General features: G+C 35.6%; 1 protein-coding gene across 1 annotated transcript in view; it reads right to left on the bottom strand.

Annotated features, from left to right (window-relative positions):
- LOC150092457 (uncharacterized) overlaps positions 1-26,112 on the bottom strand; it is a 149,215-nt gene that overhangs the window by 21,866 nt on the left and 101,237 nt on the right. Inside the window, exon 7 of the mRNA XM_090414867.1 lies at positions 1,937-1,983. Coding sequence (XP_090270993.1) covers positions 1,937-1,983 — 47 coding nt within the window. The remainder of the gene's footprint in view (positions 1-1,936; positions 1,984-26,112) is intronic.

The raw sequence follows: 26,112 nt of genomic DNA, 5'->3' as shown, positions 1-26,112 counted from the left end.
GCCAGAATACAATATAATAACAAAGTAAATCTTATAAGTAAATTTAAAACATTAAAGTCTATACAGCATAGTTTCTGTATGAGGGGACATGTGATTCATTAATTAGTGTGTTTTTATCCCAGTTGTCTCTAATTGCACTATTTGTTGAGAAATATATTACATAGACTCCTCATACCTTATTCACTGGCATAATAAAAGTACTTGTTTTTATTGCCTCTGCAGTATAGTGGCATGTTGTTTACCACTGCAAGCGAGTTGCTATCTCCCCACATGAACTTGTTTAAGTTTTTTTTCATGTGTGAAGTATATGCGAAACTTATTGGTAACAGAAAACTAGTTCGGATGACAGTGATAATATAAAACGAGTTTTGATATGTATATAAAGTCAATATCAACAGTCCCTGATTACGAATGCATAATGAAAGGGACAGGAAGATTTGGAGCTTCCCTGGAGAGCATTCGAAGTAAATGCAATTAACCACTGCTTTGAAATGAAACATATGAATAAGCAATATTTACTAATATTCATTAAGTGCCGAAATATGCAGGAAGCAAAGTTTGTGAACCAACACCAATGTGTGAATTTTTCCATTAAAATATAAAAAATAACAAAAAAAAAAATAATAAATAATAAAAGTTAAATACGTTTCTTTTAAAATAAAATTATCTACTTAGTCTTAAAATATTTTAAATTTGTTTTCATTATTTCACGGCCCCCCTCAACAAAACCTATGGCCCCCAAGGGGGCCACGGCCCACAGTTTGGGAAGCACTGATCTAAATAACAACTTAAGTTACAACCTCCCAGATAGTCATTCAGCTGTAATCATGTACTGGCATTCACGTGATGCAGCAAGCACGCACTCTCCCAACAATGCAACAAATGAAAGAACAGCTTCAAATACAACTACAACGTTTTCATGCTAATTATGTATAAAGACTGTATGTTGTTCATAGTCTTTTAACCCTCAATGTTTAGTGTTTTTTCTTTTATAATGTCACCTGAAGAAGGCTGTTACAGGCTGAAACTAGTAGTGTGTTTATATTAAAACCTTTTTACTTAAATCTCGGTTCTAGTCATTCAATTTTTTCCATAAAACTATGTATGTTAACCGAGTCAATGATCATTCTGTCACATATTATATATATATATATATATATATATATATATATATATATATATATATATATATATATATATATATATATATATTAGGAATTTGAAGATGATGATGAATAGAAAGTATAAAATTACTACAAAAAGATGTTACAACTAGGTATGAAAATTAATCACTAACAAGTTGAAATCGTACTCTGCTTGATTTAATAGACCTTGTAGTACAAAATCATTTGAAAAATTCACCATCTTCTATAACAACCATCATTATCATCAAATTCCTGATACACAACCTCAAGGGGTGTACAGAATATATGGCATTTTATCATTATTATATACTATACCACTTAAAGTATATAATAATGATAAAATGTCATATATCTGTTATCACCTAACTAAAACACAACTTTCACTTTATTTTTAAATATGAACATCTTTTTTTTTTTTTTGGTATTGGCTGTGTGCTATAGTTATTACCTCTAGTAAACAGGTACATGTGTGCTAATCCCTTATCTCCTCAAATGTAGCAATATATTTTGACTTACCAAATGTGTTAGGGCCTGAATACTATGTACATTACTTAATAATGGAAACATTGTTCCTGAAGTATATTTCTTCATATATTCAAATGATTAGTCTCATAATAAGCTAAAATGAATCAGTAACATTATGCCTGTTAAAAATCAATACTTTATTATCTGGCATTATAAACAGGATGTAGTGTCTGAACCCTATGCCAAGGGGGTAGAAACTGTATGCAACTAGTCAAGAGTTAAATAAACTAACATTATATTTATCATAATTCCACAGTTTTACTTACCAGGTTCTTTTGTCTAGAAGTTGTTCTTCTGTTCCTCAGCAAAGAATCTAAGGTATTAAAAAAAAAAAAAAAAAAAAAAAAAAAAAAAAAAAAAAAAAGCTATAATTTAAACTTCTGTGCATACTAAAGAACCTCACAGCTACAGAAAAAACTTTTAATTAAAAATAAAATTTAAATAAAAAAATGAAGAACACTTCTTAAAAAGTTGGTAGATATGTTATAAATTAAAGATGCCAAGAAATTATATATATATTCTTGGTAGATTTGTTCTAAACACTTTTATAATTATAATAATTAAAAATAAATTTTAAATGGTGATTCTAAACATAAAAGGGTGTATAACATACTAGTATGGATGAGTTGAAAGAAGAGCTCTGTTAACACACTAAATCGTACTTACCGGGTGCGAAATTTAAGGATGTAAGTGAGAGCATTAGAGTGCAAAAACAGAGGGTGAAAGAAATAACAATTGTGGCTGGTACGAATGAATTGAAAGGTGATAAATTTTTTATGAGAGAGGACTTGAAAGTATTGTTAAAGGTAGCGAAAGAAAAGAGTGACAGAGTTAGAATGGTGAGTCTGTTACCGCGGTATGACAGAGAGGAGTTTAGAAGGAGGGCCATAATCGAAAATGATATTATGCGCAGGTTATGCGGACGGTGTGGTGTGGAATTTGTGGACGTGTGGAATGAGTTTGATGGGCGAAAGGACTTATACAAGATGGATGGCCTGCATTTGAATGGACTTGGTGTGCGGAGACTGGAAAAAGTGTTGCTGAATGAAGTGAAAATGGATGTGCAGAACCAGGGAAACTAGAACTACCAAGGAGGGGGGGAAGTGGATATCCAGACATCAGTGAGACAGTTGAGTGTAAAAATGTATATAATGTACCTGAGCCAGCAATAAGGACAAAAAATGGGAATGGGATATTTAGAATAACGCATCAAGATAGGGGTGGGACAAAGGGAACACTGCAATTCATGTATACTAATGCCAGGAGTATTAGGAACAAGAAGGAAGTATTTTTGGCCTTGATTGGCTCTTCCTGGCCACAGGTTATTGGCATTAGTGAAACATGGCTGATGGAAGATGATATAGTTAGTGGGATAGAATGTGTAGGTTATAGTATGTTTAGGAGGGACAGAGAGAATAAAATTGGGGGAGGGGTGTTACTGATGATAGCTGATGAACTGCAGCCAAGGAGAATTGAAGTATTGCAGGATAGTGAAAGGAGCTCATTTGAGGCTATTTGGTGTGAGATTGATACTGGCAGAATAAAATATACAGTTGGGTGCTGCTACAGACCAGGTGATGGAATAGATGGTGGAGATGGTATGCATAAACAAATTGATGAAATGAGTGGAAGGAGGGTAATTATTATGGGGGATTTCAACTATGGTAACATTGATTGGAAGGAGGAGAGGACACATGTGAGGAAGGAAATGGATTTTATTCAATTATTAAGGGATAACTATCTGAAACAGCATGTAATTGAAAATACTAGGGGTGTGAGAGTGCTTGACCTGGTAATAGTATCTGAGAATTTGACTGTAATGAATATGACCATGTTGCCACCTATTGGTGAGAGTGATCATAAGGTCTTGACCTAGGAGGTGGCTAAAGGTGTGAAATTTGTGATTAAGACAGGGAATATGTGGAATTACCATGCTGGCAAGTATGACAAGCTTAGGAGATTGCTTGGATCAGTGCCATGGCATGTACAACTGCAAGGGCTGGACGTCGATAGAGCATGGGAAGTGATCAAAGAGCATTTACAGGAGGTTATGGCTGATTGTATACCTAAGGTCCGAATAGTGAAACAAGGAGGGGTTAAATGGATGAATAACACCATTAAGCTTGAGCTGCAAAAAAAGAAACAACTATGGAGGGAATTTAAAGAAAGGGGTGACCTGCAGGCATACGAACGGTATAAAGTACAGGCCAGAAGGGTAACGAGTGTGGTAAAAACAGCAAAAGAGGATTATGAAAGGAAACTAGCTATGCAAGCAAAAGAGAATCCCAAACAGTTCTTTCAATATGTTGCAAGCAAGGAAAAAACTGTACATGGCAAAATGATTTTAAGGAATGACGATGGTAAAGAGTTCACTGAACCAGTCGATATAGTGGAGTTACTGAGCGCGCACTTTGCAAAAGTATATCATCCAGGTGGTGACGTTGAAAAAATGAAGGAACCATTAGTTTATATGGGAATTGTGATGAATGAAGTGGAGGTGAATAGTCTATTACAGAACCTTAATGTGAATACATCTGTGGGATTGGATGGTATACCGGCACGGGTCTTGCATGAAGCGGCTAATGAATTATCAGTGCCCTTGACCATGTTGTTTAATCTGAGTCTCAGGTCTGGCTTAGTCCCGAAGGCGTGGAAAGAGGGGAAAATAGTTTCACTGCATAAAGGAGGATCCAAGACTATGGTTGCAAATTACCGACCGATCAGCATATCAGGAGTCGTTGTCAAGGTCTTGGAGAAAGTAGTCAAGGGAAAAATACAGGAATGGATTGATGAAAATGAGATACTGTACAGAGGACAGCATGGCTTTGTGAAGGGTAGATCATGCCTCAGTAACTTGCTCAAGTTTTATAACAAGGTGACGGCTGAACTGGATAAGGGAAATGGGTTTACAGTGATACTGCTGGACCTGGCAAAGGCATTTGACAGGATACCACATGGAATTCTAATCCGTAAACTACAACATATGGGAATGGATATAGGGTTGGTGAGATGGATAGCTGGGTGGTTGATGGAGAGATATCAAAGAGTAGTTTATTCAGGAGTAGAGTCCAAAAAACGGCCTGTGACTAGTGGTGTGCCACAGGGTTCTGTTCTTGGACCACTGCTGTTTAATCTGTTCATTAACGATATAGGGAAGGGTCTAAGTGGGACAGTTCATTTGTTCGCTGATGATGCAAAGTTGGGTAGGGCGATAGTGAATGCAGAAGATGTCAAAGTCTTGCAAGATGACTTAGATAGATTGGAGTTCTGGACTAAGGAGAATGGATGTCAATTTAATGTGACAAAATGTAAGGTTATGCATTTCGGAGTGAAAAGATTAGCAGCAGTATACCACATTGGTGGAACTGTACTCCAAGAGATTGATGAGGCCAGGGACTTGGGAGTGTTGGTGGATAGGGAGATGAAGTTTAGGGGGCACATTGTGAAAGTAGCTAAATCAGCTCATCAACTCACTTGGTTGTTGAAAAATACCTTGACGAGCAGAGAAAAACAAGTTATTGTACCTCTGTACCGAGCCCTGATAAGACCTCATCTCGACTACTGTGCCCAGATTTGGTCACCTCGGTTCCTTCTTAATGGGGAGGAGGTTGAGAGGATCCAGAGGCGAGTGACTAAGATGATAGCAGGTCTATGGAATGAACCATATGAGAACAGGTTGAAGATTTGTGGGTTGCAGAAACTAGTTGATAGGCGGAAAAGGGGAGACATGATTGAGACATTCAAATTGCTAAAAGGATTCTATAGGATTAATTCAGATGATATTTTTGAGATCAGGACTGGTGGTGGGAGAACTAGGGGACACCCATGGAAGCTGGGCAAGAGCATGGTTAGCAGGGGTGTTAGAGCTGGGTTCTTTACTTTTAGAGTGGTAAATGAGTGGAATAAGCTGCCAGAGTCTGTTGTGGGTGCTATGACAGTGAGCGAGTTCAAGGCAAGGTATGATAGATACTGTGAGAATGTTGAACAGCTGCGTGAACATGATGTTTAGGGCCTCCCTCGATGAGTCTAAGGACTCCTGGAGTAGCCCGTGGTAATAATAATAATAATAATAATAATAACACGTGATTGGGATGAGCTGAAATTAAGGACAAGGAAACAGAGGTAGTGAGAGAGGTAAACATTGATGTTAACCATGTGTTTTCAAAAGGAAAAAATGACTATATACGATATCAATTCATCTTCAGTTGAAATGGTCTAATAAGGGTTTCCTTATATAGACAGGCTTCAAACCCAGGTCTTTCCTGTGTAAAGTATATATGTCATGTAATTTTTCCGACTGTACTATGGAGTCACCATTTGCTTTTAAAGCTTGCAGAATACACTCTTAAAAAAAAAATGGGCATTCTCCCAAAGAATGGTGGTTTCAAGAATTTTTTTTTTGATATTTTATATTTATTAATTTTTTTTAATATATGACTCCCACTCCATGAATGGTTTTAAATCTATGGTACATTGGTACCACAGGCAAATAGAATTTTTTTTTTAGTTACTTATTATTTATTTTTAATTTTTTACGTAATAAGGAAATGCTTTTGCAGAGATCAAACATGGAACTTTTTCAAGTCTGCCATTTCAGAGCTGGATTTAAACTGGATTTGTTCAGTTCTTTAAGCAAAATGTATTCCAGTTCTTCAAGATGAATTTGTGCAGAACAACCAGTTTGTCCATAATAACATATGTCAAAAGAGCAGGGGATTCTGTAAACTCAAGGTTAAGAAAGAGGAGGATATTTGTCTTTAGGTGAGATAAGGAAGGTATTACGTTTGCAAACTGAAAACATGAGTTCCTCTTCTTGATCTCCCCCTCCCCCCCCCATTTTTTACCCAACATTCCTTTGCATACAAAAGCATAGCAGAAAAACATCAAATTCTTTTCACTTCAAACAGCTTGGACGATTGAGGCAGTTCAAGAAAACTGAAGGCTGCTTTGATATCAAACTTGGATACTTTCATATCTTGTAACTTCGCTGGTAATATTGAATTTTCTGTTTACAGGAAGCCATCCATTCAAATATGTTCGCACATTTTCACATCATCATTCTTCCAAAAAAAAAAAAAAAATTATCAAAAGATTTGTACAATGAGCATGCACAATTCGTTCTTCTAAGTCTCTTCTGCTAGAAGGATTAAATACAATAAAACTTACTCTATTACTTAGTAAGACCTTGATACAGAAAAATTATCATCCCTTTCCAGATTGCAATCTGATGTTAAAAGGATCAAAATAAATACCCTACCTTAAATGAATATCTGAACAAATAGAAAGTATACCTTTCACAGATATAATTTGTATACCATCTACAACCAAGCCTGGAAGTGGTCATCTTTCTTACTACTTATCAAAGATACATTATATCACCTCTACCCTTGCCTGGCATTTATCAAATTGTTCTTGTCATCTTTACTACTTTGTACAGATGGGCCATTCTGCTACTATTACAACTTTAATGGCTGCAATCAAGTAGAACAGAATAAGAATTAAATCAAACTGCTGCGCACACGTGTGTTGAAAAGCATGAGTATTACTATTGGAGTCAAAAGGAATAAATCAGTTAATTATGAATTATTAAGGTAAAATTATGGAGGTTACTGCTATGTTAGAGTAATAAATTGAATACAATTTATTACTCTAACATAGCAAATATAGAATACAAACCAAGGTAATTCTTTGACATCTTGACCTCCACATTGATGTCATCTGGAATATATATATATGTTACCGCTAAAGTGCGAAAACCATTAATGTGCAGATTAACTGATTTGCTCCGTTAACGTGCGGAATCAAGAGTTTTCCACATTTTACCTAGGTAATGTGCACATTAACGGCTTCCCTATCGTTAAAGTTCAAAAGTTTGTTTCTCTCATTTCCTTTCCCTACTCCTTCCTCCCTCTCCCTCCACTTTTAGTTTGGTTTTTTAATAAGTAAACATAATTTTATCATATGTTTTTTTCTTAATTGTAATAATATTTTAAACCGTTTGATTCCTTGTATTATATTAATTGATTGATGATTGATTCTATCAACTAATTTGTTGATTGTTTGATTGTATTAACTTGATTCTTTAGATATCGAAAAATAAATAAATAACATTACGTTAATTTAAGCATACAGAAACGTTGCTGTTGTTCCAGCAAAGATCTTATTTTCACTTTAACAAGTGCCTAGTAGGTAATGTGCAGATTACCTAGGTAATTTGAGAAATGAAACAATTTTCCGCACATTAACGGATCACCGTAGTTAATCTGCACAATACCTAGATAATCTGCAGAATAACTGATTTCTGCACTTTAGCGGTAACATATACACAAAGAGATAAGTTACATTACATAACTATAGAATAACATGTATGCCACAGTAAATAACTTTTTTTTATTATGTAAACATTTTCAGTACAACTAATGAAAACAACAGGAATTGAATTCAAAAAACAGTTACTACATAGATCCACATATAAAACATGAACAGTTATATAAAGAAAGTGCTGAAGCCTTACTTCATAGGCCTGATCTTAATTGGAATGACTGTCTCATTATTTCAAAAGTGTGGGAAATTGTTATCTTCAATTGTATTCAATAATTATCTGCTATATTTTAATTTATTTAAGTAATTTTAACTTAAGTCTTGTAGTTTTTAATTCATGAACATGTGACTGTATACACAGAGGGATTCTAATTTAAGAATGCACTACTGTTTTTGTAATTCAATTCCTATTGTTGTTCGTTAGTTATACTGATGATGTCTTATGATACACAAGACAAAATATTTGCATAATAAAAAAGTGATTTACTGTGGCATGTGTGTTATTCTATAGTTATGGATACCCTGCAGGTTTCACTATATAAAAAAGTTACATTACAGTCCACAGAGTCTGCCAAAGCATCACTCATTTGGATCAACTATTAACCCCTACTAGCCTGCCTTCTGGTGAAAAAAAGAAGCATAAAGCTGGAGTCCCATTTTTTTATATGGGTAAAAGATCAATTTCAGTCATATTATCCTTTAATGTACGGTACTAGTTAAATTAGTGGCTTAATTAATATTTGAAATAAGGGCCCAAGATTGTTAAATTATTACCTAGAATCCTGGTGTAAGGGATTGGTGGAGATTTACAGTCCTAATTTATGACCTATTTGAAACAAAAGTGCGTCGAATGCTTAAAGAATCAATCCCGTGAAATTCTAATCATTACTGTTGAGATTAACACGGATAATCAGAATTTCACGGATTCTTTAAATTTATGTTCATACCTGTTTTGGTATAATGTAAAGAGCAGTGCCTTCCAATCCTTTCTGTATAGAATTGATTTGGAACACTATGCAGAATTGATATTATGACAAACAGACCTTTAATCGTATAAAAAACAGGATTCTAGTTTTGATGACCACAGATCAGTGTAGTAAGATTAATGATTTATTAAATGAGGGTGCACTGTATGGTAAATGAAGCTTGTCTCTTTATATATGTGTGTTCAAGATGATGACTTTAACACGAAGTTGAAATGTTGGTAATTATCCTGGTTTATGTTAAAGTTATTACTCAAATATAGCAATCTTTATAATTTTACCATAATGAATGCTGATTGTTGTATTATGTAACAATGAAAGAAAATTCAATCATAAATGTATTTATTAAAATGTAAAAAGTATTCAATAAGATTAATGGTGATAAAGAATGAAAATAATAAAAATTAATGTTGGTGAAACTGCACAAGTGAATCACTACATCTGTCTGGGACAGTGGGTATCAATATATATGAAAAAGCATGAAGAGGAAAATCAAAAGATAAATAATGCTTTCTAGAAGAAAGTTGGACTAAACTCAATATTAAGCAGCATGCTTGATATCAAAATCTGATTGAGAAAAATACTGGAATAAGGAACCAAACTGAAATCTCTGACACGACTGAAAAAGTAAAGCATCTAAAGTGAGAATGGGATGAACATACTGCTTGAAGACCAATGGTGGAGAAACAAGTACTAGATTCAAAACAAACTTCTGGTTTAAAGCAACCATGCCAGTGATGAAAATCACACTGGATGGATGAAATTGCCAGATTTGCTTGAACTACAAGAAGAAAAGCATACAATGATAAAAGTTGATGATATATATATATAGTACACATTTATAAATGTAAGGCATCTTTAAAAGGATTATGCCTCACAACTGGGAAAGAGGACAGCCATTTTTATTTAGATTTGACTCATGAATTAGAACATAACAACTGGTATCTTGTGTAATCCTGATGTTCTTTTAAGCAAACATTTACTGCATCTTGCCTGACCATAATATGAAAAACCAAAGAGCAAGGAATCAAAGATACTAGGTTGCAAACCAAAAGCAAAGAAACTTGTAGATTTATAGAACATGGAAGTCCAAAAAAGGATGTAATTGTTTTCTCTTGCAGATTGAAAGTACGATACCATCCAGGTTTTCTTGGAATAAGCAAATATAGGAACAGAAGATTTACTTTTTCTAGAGTAAACATGATTCTTTCATGTAGAGTCAATTTTTGGGACTCTTCACAATCAGATATGTAAAAAAATGTCATGTACAAAATAATCATATGGAAGGATATGAGTAAAGGTGATAAGAATGTGATTCTAAAAATATCTCATGTAGTGATTAGCAATGGCAGGAGTCTCAGATTTATATCTGCTTCTGTATAAAAAGGAAGATTTTTCTTCTTTTATATTTGGCTACTTCTCATTACCAACATATGAGACCATCATGAGATCTTCAGAAAGATCCCATCAGTGCATCCATAGAGGATGCCAGTTAGGACTATAGGATCCTTCCTTTTTTTTTTTACACTCATTCTGTGTTGGCATATCTGCTAATATGCTTATGTGCATGTGCTTAGTCTATCTTTGTGCCCACGAAGTTGTCTAGACAAGTAAGGCAAAATATTGGTTTAATAATTTAATACATAAATAAATAGTTAATTATTATCTCTAGATGAGGTTTCTTCTCTAAACATCAACCAGCTAATGCTCAATGTGTGATATACTTCCACTTATTCCATTCTCTTCATGTCCTGTGACACATAAGGCAGAGATCCATATTTCTTCACTGAAACTAAAATAGTTCCACGTCTCTAGAGCAGGGTTTCTTGACTATGTAAAAAATAAATTAAAGATACAAGAAAATATGTATATAAAATAGAAAAAAAAAAAATCCTTAACCCATCCACTGTACAAAATGTACTACTATAGGTTTATAAATAATCTTCTGTGGGTGGAAGCAACAGAAAAAAATAAAAATAAATAAATAAAACAGTGCATTCCCATATTATAAATACTCCAGATTAGATTTGGTGTAATCGCCAAATCTAATCTGGAGTAATAAGTATATTATAAATAAAAAGAAATATATATTTCTTTTAAAGAATTTTTTAAATTCTTTACCCAAACATATGCAAACCAAAGTTTGCATGTGAAGTATCTTCACTGTTAGGTATTTGTATATAGATGATATCGATTGCACATCAACTGCCTCAGTATGGGGTAGTGATCCTTCCCATAATGCAGAGCAATATAAGCATCAGCAAGGAAGAGTGCTTTGCATTATGGGATACTGAGATAATTGATGTGAATTCAAGAGCATCTATATATATATATACACAAGTAGATTAATCATGAAGAAGATACTTCACATGTAAACTTTGGTTTATATATGCTTGGGTAAAGGATTAAAAAACAAGAATATAGTGTCATTTAGAAAGTTTTACCCATTGGTAAAACTTTCTAAATGACATCCTTTTCTGGGGTGTTCCTCAAATGAAGTTTTTAATAAAAACAGGAAGATGTGCAAAGTGAGTCCTAGACTATAGAGGTATTTTAATATATCATCTTTTTAGGCTGCATCATAGACTTCTTCCACATCAATGAAAACTGAAATTGTTCATGGTTCAGGAGTGCAGTATTTCTAGATATATTTATAAAGGGGGCCAATGAATTGGTGTGTATGAAATCCGTCAGAGAAAATACCATTCCTTTATAAATGCCATAATAGTCTGGCATGAACCATTATCACCATAGACACCTTAGAACAACAGACAGTAATTATTTGCACATGTTGGATCTTTTCCTGGTTTTGGAAAGACAATGAAACTCTATTATATAATTAATTATATAATAGATTAAATTATTTACCAAACAAAGACCATCACAAATATAGATGCTACAGGAACATTTAACCCATAGCTTGCTGGCTGAAGACACTATCTAAATAGCACATGCTTCCAGAAGACATTATTATTATTATTATTTTGAAGGATTGCTTAAGGGTCAAATCAAGATAACTAGGAGGAATATCCACAGTCTTTCAAGGAATGTTTCAAGATACAACAGGGTCTTCTGATCTAATGTCCAATCTGCACATCCTCGTGCTGCATTCCATTAGCCACTATCTACCTAGATTTGAACAAATAAAGACAGGCTTAGAAATTTAGGATTGAGCTAACCAAACTGTACACTTATTAGCTTAAATGAAAGTAAAATTGGTACGAAATTCCATGGTAAAACATGGAATTTCATGTCACCTGGGACATGGCTCTACCCACATTGTTTTCATCAGGAAGCAAGGCAAATACTGAAAACTCAGTCACTGGAACAAATTTCAACTCAACATGAGCAGAATTCGAGATAGGTACCACAGCGTCATAAGAATCAGGTAACAAACAAGAAAACAAAAACAGGCAAGATTTTTTCTAAATAATAAAAAATAACAGATAATTATTGATGATAGTTCTGATGAACATTTACCATAGAAATATTTATAGAAGATGCATCCAGTAGATACTAGACGCCTGAGTGAGAGTGACTTAAGTGAGTCAGTAAGAGAGGAGTTATTAATCAGTCTAACTGCTCTCTTCTGTATTGTGTCAAGTATTTTGAGGGAGCTATTAGGGACACCTCACCAGATGTGCGAGCAGTACTTGATAGATGGATGGATTTGTACAGAGTTAGCTGTTCGGAGATAAAGTAATCCCTTGAATGAAAGAGGAATCCTAATTTGTTGGATGCCAAGGCAGAAATGGTTGTAATGTGTTTAAACCAAGAGATTCTTGATGTCAAGGTAACGTCAAAGCGATGTCTCTTGCCTACAGATTTCGGTGATGTCAAAGATAAGTTTGGGATAATATGGTTCTTTTTTGTAGGAAATAAGGCAGAACTGTGTTTAGCAGGTGTAGAAACTGACAAGGTCATCTGAGTGCCATAGAAGAATAGTTTTGAGATAAAAATTTAGGCTTGCAGAGGTTGTTGCTCTGTGAGTTGTGATGGTTTGTTTGGTGCAATGTTTGTCAAGTGAGAAGAATGAATAGAGTAAGTAGTTGGCAAAACTGTGAATTGGATTGGTGGTCAACTTGAGCAGGTCATTGATGTATAGAAAAAAACAGGGTGGGTGAGAGGACAGAATCTTGTGAAACCCCAGCATTAGTTGCATAGTTAGAAGACAGGGAACTGTCAACCATCACATGCAATGTGCATCCAATGAGAAAACTGGCAACCCATTTGCAGAAGTCACAGGACAGACTGAATGATGGAGGCTTACTTAATAGGATCTTGTGCCAGATCTGGTCGAAAGCATTAAAGATATCTAGTGCAACCACTTGGGATTTGCCAAATTTTTTCATGGTGCTTACCCAGAGGTGTGTGACATAGGTGAACAGATCCTGTTGAACAGCATTGGCAGAATCCATACTGGTGGCCGTTTGTTAGCTGAGTGCTTTCAAGATAGCATAGAAGTTGGCTGTATTGGAGAGGACTTAGGTGAGAGAGATTGGGTGATAGTTTGATGGTAAAGGTTTGTCACCCTTCTTGGAAATAGGTTGGACATGGCTAATTTCCAGAGTGTAGAGCAGATGCTGATGGAGGAGAACATAAAGAGGCAACATAGTATAGGAGTTAACTCTGGAGCACAAATCTTCAGAACAATTGGAAGAACAGGTCAGGGAACTTTCTGGTATCTAATTTGGATAGAATTTTTCGGATCACTTCGGATGGAAATTTAGAGTGGAATGAGGAACTGTTCAGAGTATCTGGAGGAGTGGTTGGGATTATCTGGTAATCTAGTAGGCTTGTGAACAATTTGCATAAGGTCATTTGTGATGGCAAACGATTCAGCATCTCTACCTGCTTGTTCTGTGCAGTTGGAGAAGGAAAGCCAATTGGCATTGTGTACACTGAAATTGCCAAGGAAGATAATCTGACTGCTAAGGGAGTTGGATTGAAGGATAGTGACTTTCATGGAGAATCAAAGAACTCCAAGCAGTTGGAGGCATTGGGAGAGCAATATAGACAGCAAATGAATTTGACAGTGGGGCAGAGAGATTTTGAGTCATAATAGATCGTGATCAGATTCTAAATTGAATGCTTTCTGGCATGGTGCATCAGAGTGAAGGATGTGAAAATGCCACTCCCCTTGGGCCGAAAGGAGTTGAATAGTGTGTATTTGGGGAAGTTCAGATGAGTAGTGCATAGAGTCTGAAATTTAGGTTTCTGTAAGAAAAAAAAAAGCAGGTGAGGTTTTGAAGACTGGAGGTGGAAGTGGACACTGTTGAGGTTGGAGCAGAGACCAGGTATATTTGTAAAGTGGATCTGAAAGTCTCTGGGGGATAATATGGCATTACTTTAAAAAAATGAAAGTTTGAAAATATAATCCAAACCTTGGAGACTAAGTGACAGACTAAAAAGAACTGATTCAGCCAGAGAAAGAGACACACACACAGGTGGTGAGGTTATTTGAATGGATAAAAAAATAAGCATCTCACGGATGCTTATTTTAGATTCAGGAAATTAAAGAGACAGTTGTGCAAAAGAAGAAAGCATATTGAAAATTGCTAGAAAAGGAGGTCACATATGCTCCGAGAGAATATAGAGAAAATGTAAAAAAAGTAATATAATGTGTAAAAATATCTAATCAAAAGTCAGGGAAAGACTGGTAAGAATAAACACAGAAGATAAATATCACAAACGAAGGTAGCCATGTGTTCTGATGAACATTGAAAATATGAGAAATAGATGAAAAACGACTGTAAAAGAAATCAGAGATGATAAAGCTGACATAAATCCTGAAAATAAAAATATCCTAGATGTCCTGAGTACATATCACTACTTGAGGTTGAAAAAGTCATCAAAAACCCAAAGCTAGGGTAGATGATATTTGATCAGAAATACTCATATAATATTATTATTGCTATTACAAGAGGCTTCCAGAGAGTGAGGGCCTCATCAAGAGAGGCCATATATCACTCACAACCACATCATATTTTCTCTTAAATTCATTCACACTACCTGCACTCACAACCACCAAAAGGAAGCCATTCCAGTCACACCACTTGATGAGAGAAAAATCTAGCTTTCACCTCTTTCACGACTACATTCATTCATTCTCAACTTCCATGGATATCCAGATCATTCTTTCACAATTCTCCATAAAATGAAAAATTCCATTTAAAAGGGTCCGAAATCCACAAATTCTCACTCTCTCTCTCCATATAATCTACATTATACAGTCCCAATATCATCTTTAACACTCTCGTTTGCAATTCTCCACTGTATTTCCATCACTTAAGAAACCAGGAGATCAAATCTGCACAATAGTCCAGTTGAGGTCATATAAAAGCTTTGTAAAGAGGCACAATGTATTCCTCATTTGCACATGTCAGTATTTATTTCAGCATTGCAATTATCATCTAAGTTGTATTTGCAATGTTTGATATATGACCCCTGAACTTTAACTTCCTATCTCTTAAAACTCCAAGATCTCTAACCTAGCCAGTTTCTTTTAGCATAATCCTGAAAAAATGATATCTCATTACACTAGAGTACAGAAGTTTATATTTGCTAACATTTAAATGACAGCTATTTTTACATGCTCACAATTCTGATTAATTCAAATCATTCTGCAAGTACTGCATCTAAGTTGCATTACTGATTATCCCCTACCCTTGCATCATTAGTAAATAGCTGTGTGTCACATGATAAATTCTTCCCAACACCATTAATGTAAAAATTGATTGAGAGGACTGGTCTCTGTACACCACTAGTCAACTAAATCTTGCAGACTCACATCCCTCATGCACCGTTTTCTGATATCAGTCAGTCAGCTATCTTGTTATCCAAACCAGTTTACAATCCAATTCCATATCCTCCAATTTACACAACAGCCTTCTATGATGAATCCTGTCAAAAGCTCTAGCAGAGTCCAAAAGATTCATAGTATATTTATTCCCCTTGTCTAACTCACCTGTTATATTATTATAAAATGTGAGCAAGTTACTCAAACATGACCTTCCCTTAGTCAACTCATGCTGTTCACTGCTAAGTATAAAATCTTGGTCAACTCATTTCTGTATGTGATCTCTTACAAACTTTTCCAAAAACTTCACCACCACTCAATAAGTAGAAACTGAAATTGTCAAGACAACTCAATCAACTGATCTTCCTCAAGAGATGTCAGGACACAAATATCATTCCAAACTATTTAAGATTCCAACAGAAGTTTAATTCTGCAAAAGCTAAACATATTTATACACTGGCAAATGTATCACTAATTCGTGAACAGATTGGCAGCACTCATGTCCAGTTGGCAAAAATCAACGCTGCCATTGCCATATTCTACAAAGAGCTTTCGGAAATACTCAATCCCGAACTGTGGTCTATTCTAATCTCCACCTCAGAAAATGTTGCTGGTAAAGAATTGTCCCCAATGTTCCCTCAAATTTTTTGCTGTGAGTGTGTGCAGAAATTTGTGTGTGTGCAAAATTTGCCTTCTTTTGAAAAGAAGGCAAATTTTGGTGATCATTTGGCAAATATGGGTGCACAAACTTTGAGCACCCATACAAGCCACTATGCTGATCATTTAAGCAAAAAAGTTAAAAGATTTTAGTCCACTCTTTACCTTCTGGTGTCAATGGGACATCAGCCAGGTCATCCCAACTCCCCACCGTGTTCCCACACACGGCAGTAGCCTCCCCAGTAAACAGTCGGAAATCACGATTCACAAGCCTTGGGCAGGACGCGATCCGGGGACTTCGCGCATGCGAGGCCAACACGATACCAACTGTACTATATAGGATTCTAAGTGTGTGTATTATTACTATCACCAAGTAAGTTGTGTGACATCAATCACAGAGCTAACATAAATATTTTATATGTATATAATATTGATCTGATTAGAAGTAAGAGATAAAGTAAAAAAAAAAAAAAAAAAGATAACACTAGTGACTGATTGCCTTTAATTAAATTTTCTAACTTTGCAAATAACTCTAAACATATAAAATAAAATATTCCCATTACTAATTCTCATCTTGTTTAGTTCTAGCTTCTATCTCTTTATTTTTTCTCTCTTCTGTCTTTGGCATTCACCCACTCTTTATACACACTATCTAAATTAATTGAATTTCCATATAATTGGTAACTTTTCACTCTCATTAGCATATCCAAATGACATTCTCCTAAACGGTTTCTAAGTTGGTTTTTTATTTGATTCATTAGACTAAAACCTCGCTCACAGTCTGCACTAGATGCAAGGAAGGTTCCTCCAATATCCATCAACTTTGCCAAATCACAAAACTGCTCATTTTGAAGAGCAAATACAACCATTTGTGTAAAATTTGAAATCATTAAACTGACTAATTATTTCTGTAGTATCATCCAGAAAAAAATCATGATATTTAAGACAAAGGGCATTAACATGTTCACTACCAAATGAGAAATCACAATGTGAAATAGAGGAGATATCAAACACTGACCATTCTTGTATCTCATTCTCAGGGAATCTGTCCTCTAAATGTGCACATAAATAATTTATAAAATTTAACAGGAGCCTAGTATCTACTGGTTCAGTCTCTTCTTGTTTAAGCAAAGCATTTACTCTGTCACTCCAGCAAGTGTCACCTTCTAAATACAGATTCCTGATTTTGTTAATCTTCCCTCTGGCAAAATGATGACTGTCTAGTGGTGTAAGGTTACTTCTTTGTAAGATTTTGCACAGGGAAGCCATTTCTTCAAAAACATCACTTAAAACATTAACAGCTACTTTGAATGTCACGTTAGTTAATTTATTGTGACAATAATTAACCACGGGATCATTTGATTTGTCTTTTTCAAAATATGTGATCAGTCCCTCATAGTTTCTTATTATTGCCTGTAATGCAAAATGTCTGGATAGCCCCGCACTTCATTGAGTGGTCTGAAGGCAATAGCTTCATTTTCAGATGCCTCGATAATTTTTTAAAATTCATGCCTTTTCACTGTGGAATGAGAAAAGTGTGTACACTGTTCTCATTAATGTATCAATATCTCTGATTAGTTTAATTTCCTTCCACGTATCACAGATCCCCAGATCCTTACGGTGAGCTACACAGTGTTGCTGGACAAGATGTGGAACATCTAATTTAAGTTTTGCAACGACACCATTAACTTTGCCCAGCATCACTGAGGCTCCATCAGAGGTAAACATCACCATTTTTTGGCGATCGAGTTTCTTTTCTTGATAAAACTGTTTAATAGCTAACACAATGGAGGAGGCATCACATGCCTGCAACTGAATTATTCCGCCAAAATATGTTTTATATTCATTACAATCTTTAGATCTAAACTTAAAATAGAGAATGAGACATTTGTTAACAGTTATATCAGTGTTTTCATCAATGGTTAAGGTGTGGAAATTTGCAGATGCAATTTGCTCAAACATGTCATTTTCAACAATTAAATTGATTGTTTCCAGAAATTCAAATGCATAATTTTTGCTTTGCCAGCTGTCTGGGAGTTGAACATACTTTTCCATATGTTCATTAATATGTTGAACTGAAAGTAAAGAGTTATTCATCTTAACAACTAATAAGACACTGTCAATAAGAACTTTAATCTGCTCTGGGTTTGATAGTTTTTTTCTCTCGGTCATCTGAACTTTCACGTAGCATACGCAGTACTCCTGTAGCTGGCAATGAACAATTTTGTTGCCTAAGTTTGTGTACACCATCCAGATGTATTTTACTTGTCAAATGGCATTTCAAAAAGTCCAACTTCCAAGTGACATCAAACTTCTTCCCATTAGCAAAATCCCCAGCAACCTTTGCACCACGACAATAAATACAAACAACACCAATTGTAGCATCATACATAAATATTTCACGCAGCTGAAATGTTTATCAACTCATGAGCTTTTGGCGTAGCAGTTCGTTTTTGCTTCACACCTTTTGCTTCCTTTGAATTTGACATGGTGCATCAGTTTTTGCAATTTTGTTATTTGAAGAATGTTTTTTATTGTTTTTATAAATTTACAAATGTACACTATTCAACACAAGAACTAAAAGATATGCCTAGAGGCTAGATTTAATTAACTTGGTTGTATCTAAATGCGTGTACACGAATGTTATTATTTAGTCTACTATTTTAAAATTCCTTTTAAAAATTAGAGAATTTTGAAATGCTACAATATTTTTAATTGTACTCTAATTTAAGTTTTTAAAAGTATTTAATTATTTTTATTAAAATTATGAAACCATTGTTTTAATTCGTCATGATCTTGAACTAATTTGATCAGCCAATCATGTTTGGGAATTTTCCATGAGTCAGGCCTGAGATGTAAATAAACCGTGTGCCATTCTATATGCTACTTAAAAATTACACATTTAAGCCACACCCCTTTCACTTTGGCATCAAATCGCAAGCTTCAAATAGGATTACTGTTAATAATTTATAAGTTTTGATCAACTTCAAGAATGTAATAAAAAATGCGAGGTTATAGGCTTGAGCGTTGCCGAGTTACCGTATTTTTTAAAGAATTTATTGGTTAATGTTTAGGTGGAACTTCTTTAATTAATAAATTTTAATTTCATCTTGAAAATCTAGTGTGCGCATATTTTTTGCTTTGTGCGCTAGTTGTAAAACGTGTGCGTGCGCACATGCACACAGCTTAAAGGGAACATTGATTGTCAACTAAAAAAATTTGCAGTGCTTCAACAGTGGAGCACTTTCCGACCACAACTACAACAAGAACGTTTAAATTTATTGTCGTAAACACTCTCAGAGGATGCAATCAACACACTTGGTCGGGGGCATAATTTTGCCATCACACCCGAAAAAAGTACCGCTTTAAAAAATTATGACCAGCGTAGAACGTGATATGAACTTGCACCAACCATGGCTAACACAATATATGGTTGGATGTGGCTAGTATTCTAAGTAAATCCAAATCCCCCAAGAATAATATTACATCAAAAGAAAAATCGGCACTTAGAAAGCTATATAAGAATAAACAAATTATTGACTAAAGACAATAAGAGTAATGCTACTGTCATTATGAACCAAGCAGATTACAACAAAAAAAAAATGAATCAACTTCTTAAAGACTCCTCCAATTATCAGATCACAGACTGAGATCCTACAAAATCGCAAAAGAAAAAAAAGGGTACAAATTATTAAAAAAAATTTACATGCTGGCCTAAAGAAATTACAATACTTAAACCCTATCATGTCCAACCACCGTGGATATATGGGGTCCCTAAACACAAACCTGATACCCACCCCCTTTCTTTGCACTTTAAAACATTAATAGAAAATTTAACTCTGACAGATTCTGACATCGTGGTCAGTTTTGATATCACCTCACTTTTCACTAATGTACCTTTGACAGAGACCCTTGACCTAATAAAGCCACATCACCCCCCCCACACACACACACACAAACAACAACATAACTGAATTATTCAGATTCAACATACATGCAGGTTATTTCCTGGGGAAAGGAAAAAATATACAAGCAGCTAGAAGAGATTGCTATAGATTTCTCCCTCCTTCTAGCAAACTATGAAGCATTTTGAGAACCAAGCTCGCAACACAAAAACCAACAGTTTGGCTGTATTATGTTGACGACGTGTTTGCGGTTTGGCTTCATGGTCCAGATGTAAAAATACCAATAATTTACAATTATGAATCTTTTTTACAGTTATTTCTCTAGGTTAGTATATTATTAGTTTTGGTTTCATAACACATATAGTGACACTTACAATGTAACCGTTATTGATATTATTATTGTCAAAATGAAATGTAAAGCACTTGAAATTTTGATGTACTTACTAGATTCTAATAATTATGTTACTTTGAATCTTTTTTTATTGTAATTTAAAACTGTTAAGTGTTGAGATATCTTTTGTGTTTTGTAAAGACATTCTCATTATGCTAACAAAGAAAAAGTGTCAGCAGTTATATGTAATTTCTCGCTTGCTATTTACATGAAGCGCACATGCTCACCGAAGAGTTTGATGGGTGATTGACAGCTTACAGAGTGTTCAGTATCCGGGGAACGGAGATAAAAAAGAGGGAGAGAATGTAAATTTGAGAACAGCAATTTCTTAGGAAGTTTTTTTTTTTTTTTTTAGAAAACTTGAGTGAGAAGAATACTAATAGAAGATTCCAAAAAGGAATCGTAGCACTGTGAATCTTTAAACTGGAAGAGTTGAGACTGTGAGCAAGTATTCAGAAAATAAATATTTGGAGTTGACATTCTAATTCAGTGTTCAAAGAAACACTAAATGAAAAGTTTTCTTCTGTCTTAAGGATGCTGGATCCATTTGTTATTTCTACTGGAAAAGGCAATGGAATTAGTAAAATCTGAAACTGTAAAGTGAAGTGGCTTAATATGAAAGCTTCACTCAGATATGTTGTTTATGAAGTAGTAGAAGAAGCCTCTTTCTCTGGTACAAAAATTGGTAATTTGTGCATCAAATTAAACTGCGAGAGGTAAGAATTTAGACTTCAGTGAAACAGGAGGAATGATTGAAAAACTTGTATGTGCTAAATAAGGATTTTTTTTTTTTTTAAAAGATCCATGGAAGTGAAGAGATGGTTCTATGTTTTCAGGAAAGGGCCTAACAAGAAAACTGACTGATGAACATTTTGTTGTTGTAAAAACAGTGTTTAGTCTGGTAGACATGATTAAGTATATGTTAAACAAACCAGTTATAGAATAAATTATTTTGTTTTTTTAGGTAAGAAAATCTGTAAAATGTAGCTTATTTTTGAAGACCTTGGATCCAATTAATTTTGTAGTTATTTATGTAATTTTATTTAAAATGTATATATGATTAATTTCATTAAATGTATATTTTTTTTATTTGGTCTCGAGTCAATAATTTCCGGTTCTAAAAGAAATCTGGAAAATTGTTAAAAGTCACTGCAATCGGAATTGAACCCTTGTGTAAATACTAAACACTCAGTGTAAAACAATCATTGTACAGAGACAGTAAAAGATTAAAATAAACACAGACATGTTAGATACATTTTTGGTGCATCTTAACACCAACATTCTAAAATAAACTTCACCATAGAAAAAGAAAGTAACAATAGCCTCCCCTTTTTAGATACACTAGGGATACAACTTCCTAATGCCTCATTATTCTTCTCTATCTACAGAAAATCCACTCATACTGGTAGGTATTTACAATAATAATCACATAACCACCCTTCCCAACAGTATAGCATCCTAAAACTCTTGCTCTCTGAGCCAGGGCTATTTGTTCAAATAACACAGTCCTCGAAACTGAGCTTAGGAACCTTTGAAACTCCTTTTAGCCAATGGCTATAGCCTATATAAAATAGATATAATATTACATGTACCCTCCATCCCTCCTACATCCAACACACAGGATCACAGCAAAACCATTCCCATTCCATACGTTAAGGGTATATCAGAAAAAATAGCCAAAGTTCTTTGCAAATATGATCTCCATACTACTTTCAAACCTTTCATTCAACTAGCTACTTTTATATGTTCTAAAGATCAACTACATCCTCTTGAACATCTAGGAGTGTATAAAGTTCCTTGTGCCTGCAAGTTAGTCTACTGTGGACAGACTGGTAGATCAGGTAACATATGCCTAAAATAAACATAAAAATTACGTCCAAGATCATCTGTATGACAAGTCGGGATTGGCATACCATGCTCTGGATACTCCTCCACATAGGATCAGATGGAAAATCATCTACATAGAAGTCGTTACAGGTCTGAGAGGCTATTCTTAAAATCAGCATCAACTATGAAGCACACTCTCCCAACCTAACAAGTACGGTTGCATTAATTTACCATAGATCTGGGAGACTATCATTTTAAGACCTAATAGTCAAACTTCTCTGAATTAATTTTGTAGTTATCTGATGCACAGAGAGTGCAACAGAAAAAATAAAGACATGTAAAGGCATTAGGTGTCATTTACACTTTAAACTGTTTCTAAAATTACATAGTTTAGTGCTCTGTGCCTGTCAGTTATCACTGTGCTCTGATGATGCTGGGTAGAAAACCAACGAAATATTAGTGAGCTTAATAAATGTATTTTTTCCCTCTCGGTGTTAGTTATACTGTTAAGCTTTATAACGGAGTTAGACTAGTCTTTGGACCACCCTTGAACAATGGAATTATACTTATATAGTTACTCTTCCCTGTATTGAGACTCAAATATACAGCCAGTTCAGCTGAGTATTCTTTTAGCATCCATGCTGATATCCCATCAGTCCATATCAGTATATCTATTCCTCTTGTCTAACTCACTTGTTCACATTTTATAATAATGGACTGACAGAGAATCTATAACATTGCAGTGAAAAGTGGATTTACTAAAGAAATATAAAGATTCTCTGTTAATCCATTTTTGTTGTATGCAAGCTCTTACTAACTTCCAGAGGAATCCTCCCTGTTCTGAGGCAAAAATTATACAGCCAAGTCAAAAGAACAGTCAATGCAGTTTGGCATTCTTTTAGTCTCCATGCTGATATCCCACCAGTCCCTATTGCCGAATTCATATTCAGTTCATGTAATAGCTCTAGCACCTCTTCCTCATGTCCGAGTTTTTTCCTTGAGTGTAGAGGTAATTTTGAGGTCAATGATGCATACACTTGGTTGACAGCTTTTAGCAAACTTTGGCATCTACCATCCACATTAAAGAGTTATTCTTTCACATTCATTCTTTGCTTTACTTGCAACATAACAATAGAATTCTTTGAATTGTCTTTAGCTTGAACAGCCACTTTCTTTTCACTTAGCATTCTGTACGATTTGCTCTGAGCCCAATAATTTTTGTAACTGATATCCTTACGTACACAGTATTCCAGACAAATCTTTTTCTTAAGAAACTCTTGCTTAATACTTAATACACATCTATTTTGTTCCTATCCTTTGAACTCTAGGGATACATTCTGATATTGCATGTAATGTTGATATCCTTCCCATCTAGCAACTGTCATGGGACTGAACCTAGTATTCACACCAGTTGATCATTATTTCCTGCTTTGAAGTGTAAAATCTCTCATGATATGTATTATGTAACTTATCATGTTCGCTTTTACATGTTTTTTTTAAGAGGAATGTACTCAGAGAAATGTTATTTTTGTCTGTAATAATCTTGTAAGGGGGTGCTTAAGGGTCAAAGCTGTATAAATGAGAGGAGACCTCCACATAGCCTATAAAGGAATGTGGAGAATTGACCAGGGCTTCTGACCTAATGTCTAATCCTCACGTCTCGTAGTGCACCCTGTTAGGTATCTACCTGGATACTTAGTTTGAGGATGGGCTGGCAATTTGGGATTTAGCTGACCAAATTGCATTCTTATTGGCTTAAACCAATATACACACACGGGCAAAGAAATTAGCGCACCTGGAAGAAAACATGGTACAACGGCGAAACTAAGCGAATAGCTAGAGTCGTATGCAAATGATCCAAGTTTGGTGCGATTGCGCATGCCCACACACCCTGCAGTAGCACTGCAAGCATGAACCAGCAGCCTTACAAAGCCGGCGTGTAGCCGATAGCCGATTAAAGTGAAAAGCACCGGCCGATGCAAGCTAGAGTACAGAGTGACAATAATGCTGTGTAGACGCCAGAGACATCGATTAAAGCAACTTACGGACTTTGACAGAGGCACCTGAAAACCGGAGGGTGGTCAGTGCGAAGTATAGGCATGAATACGAACCGTTCTGACCATACCGTCGGACAGTGTTGGGAGCATTAGTGCAAGGCGAGAGCAACGTGTGGTCTTCAGTGATGACTGCCGCTTCGTCTTGGGGACAGATGATCATCATGTCAAGGACACAATCCAGACCTCACTATCAAGTGCCACACCTCTCGCACTGCAGGTATTATGGTCTGGGGAGCCATAGCCTACGATAGCTGATCACCCCTCGTAGTGGTACATGGCACATTGAAGGGGAAGCGGTATGTGGATAACATCCTACGGCCCCACGTTCTCCCATTCCTGGCCTGGATACCAGGAGCACTATACCAGCAGGATAATGCCTGTCCGCACACGGCTCGGGTGGCCCAGGCCTGCCTACGTCGTGTACAGACACTTTCATGGCCTGCCTGCTCCGTGGACTTGTCTCCTATCGAGCATGTTTGGGAGCAGCTGAAACGGCAACTACCACCATGCTGCAATATCCAGGATTTGGAGCACAGCATCCAACACGTGTGGGCCAGTCTGCTGCAGGACAACAACAGGCATCTGTTCGCCACCATGTCGGCCTGTATTGCAGCATGTAATGCCGCACGAGGTGGTGCAACACGCTATTGATGATGACCAGATTGCGTACCACAGATCCCTTTGTAATTGTCCTTCAGCTCTGTTTTTGCCATCATGTACATCACTCACCTGTATCATTACACCAATAAAATTTCAGTTGAATCCTATGATTCCTTCTTGGTGCGCTAATTTCTTTGTCCGTGTGTGTGTATAAAATGATGGTACAACACGACAGAATTTCATGCCAGCTGGGACGTTGCCCGTTAAACAAGGCCCCTATTGTTTTTGCCAGGGAACCAGGGCACAGCGAAAAGTCAGCTACTGGAACAAATCCTAACGCACCCCAACTCAACATCACCAGAGTTCAAGATCAGTACTATCAACATAAGAGGCCTGAATGGCAAAGAAATGGAACTAGCTGAAGAATTAGATAAGTACCACATCGACATAAACAGGGGTGACAAACAAAAAAGACAAAAACTGGCGAGATCTTTCTGAGCAATAAATATAGAATGTTATATTCAGGCAATGACAATCAAGGAAAAGAAGGAGTAGCCATAGTATTCAACACTAAATATGAGGCTAATCTTCTTGAATGGCAGGCAGTCTCAAGTAGAGCGATGTGGGCAAATATTGGTAAGAACATAGAAAATAAATATCAAGAAGGTGGCAAGATATTCTGGAGGTTGTTGAAGAAGATGACATGAAAACTGGAGAAAAAGATATCCTTGAAGTACGAAGTAATTTCTTCGAAAAATTGCGAAATGAAATACTTTTTTTTTACCACTGATAGCACAGTGGTAAAAATCACTCAACAAGCAGTAATACATAGCATACTTGAAGTAGAAAAAGCCATCAAATGCCTGAAATGTGGAAAGGCAGCAGGAGTAGATGATATTCGA

The sequence above is a fragment of the Typopeltis vanoorti genome, chromosome 26 (genome assembly GCF_054136105.1).
Source record: "Typopeltis vanoorti isolate ZY-2024b chromosome 26, IOZ_Tvanoo_1.0, whole genome shotgun sequence".
NCBI classification, from domain to species: domain Eukaryota; kingdom Metazoa; phylum Arthropoda; class Arachnida; order Uropygi; family Thelyphonidae; genus Typopeltis; species Typopeltis vanoorti.
This window is presented reverse-complemented; position numbering and strand designations above follow the sequence as displayed.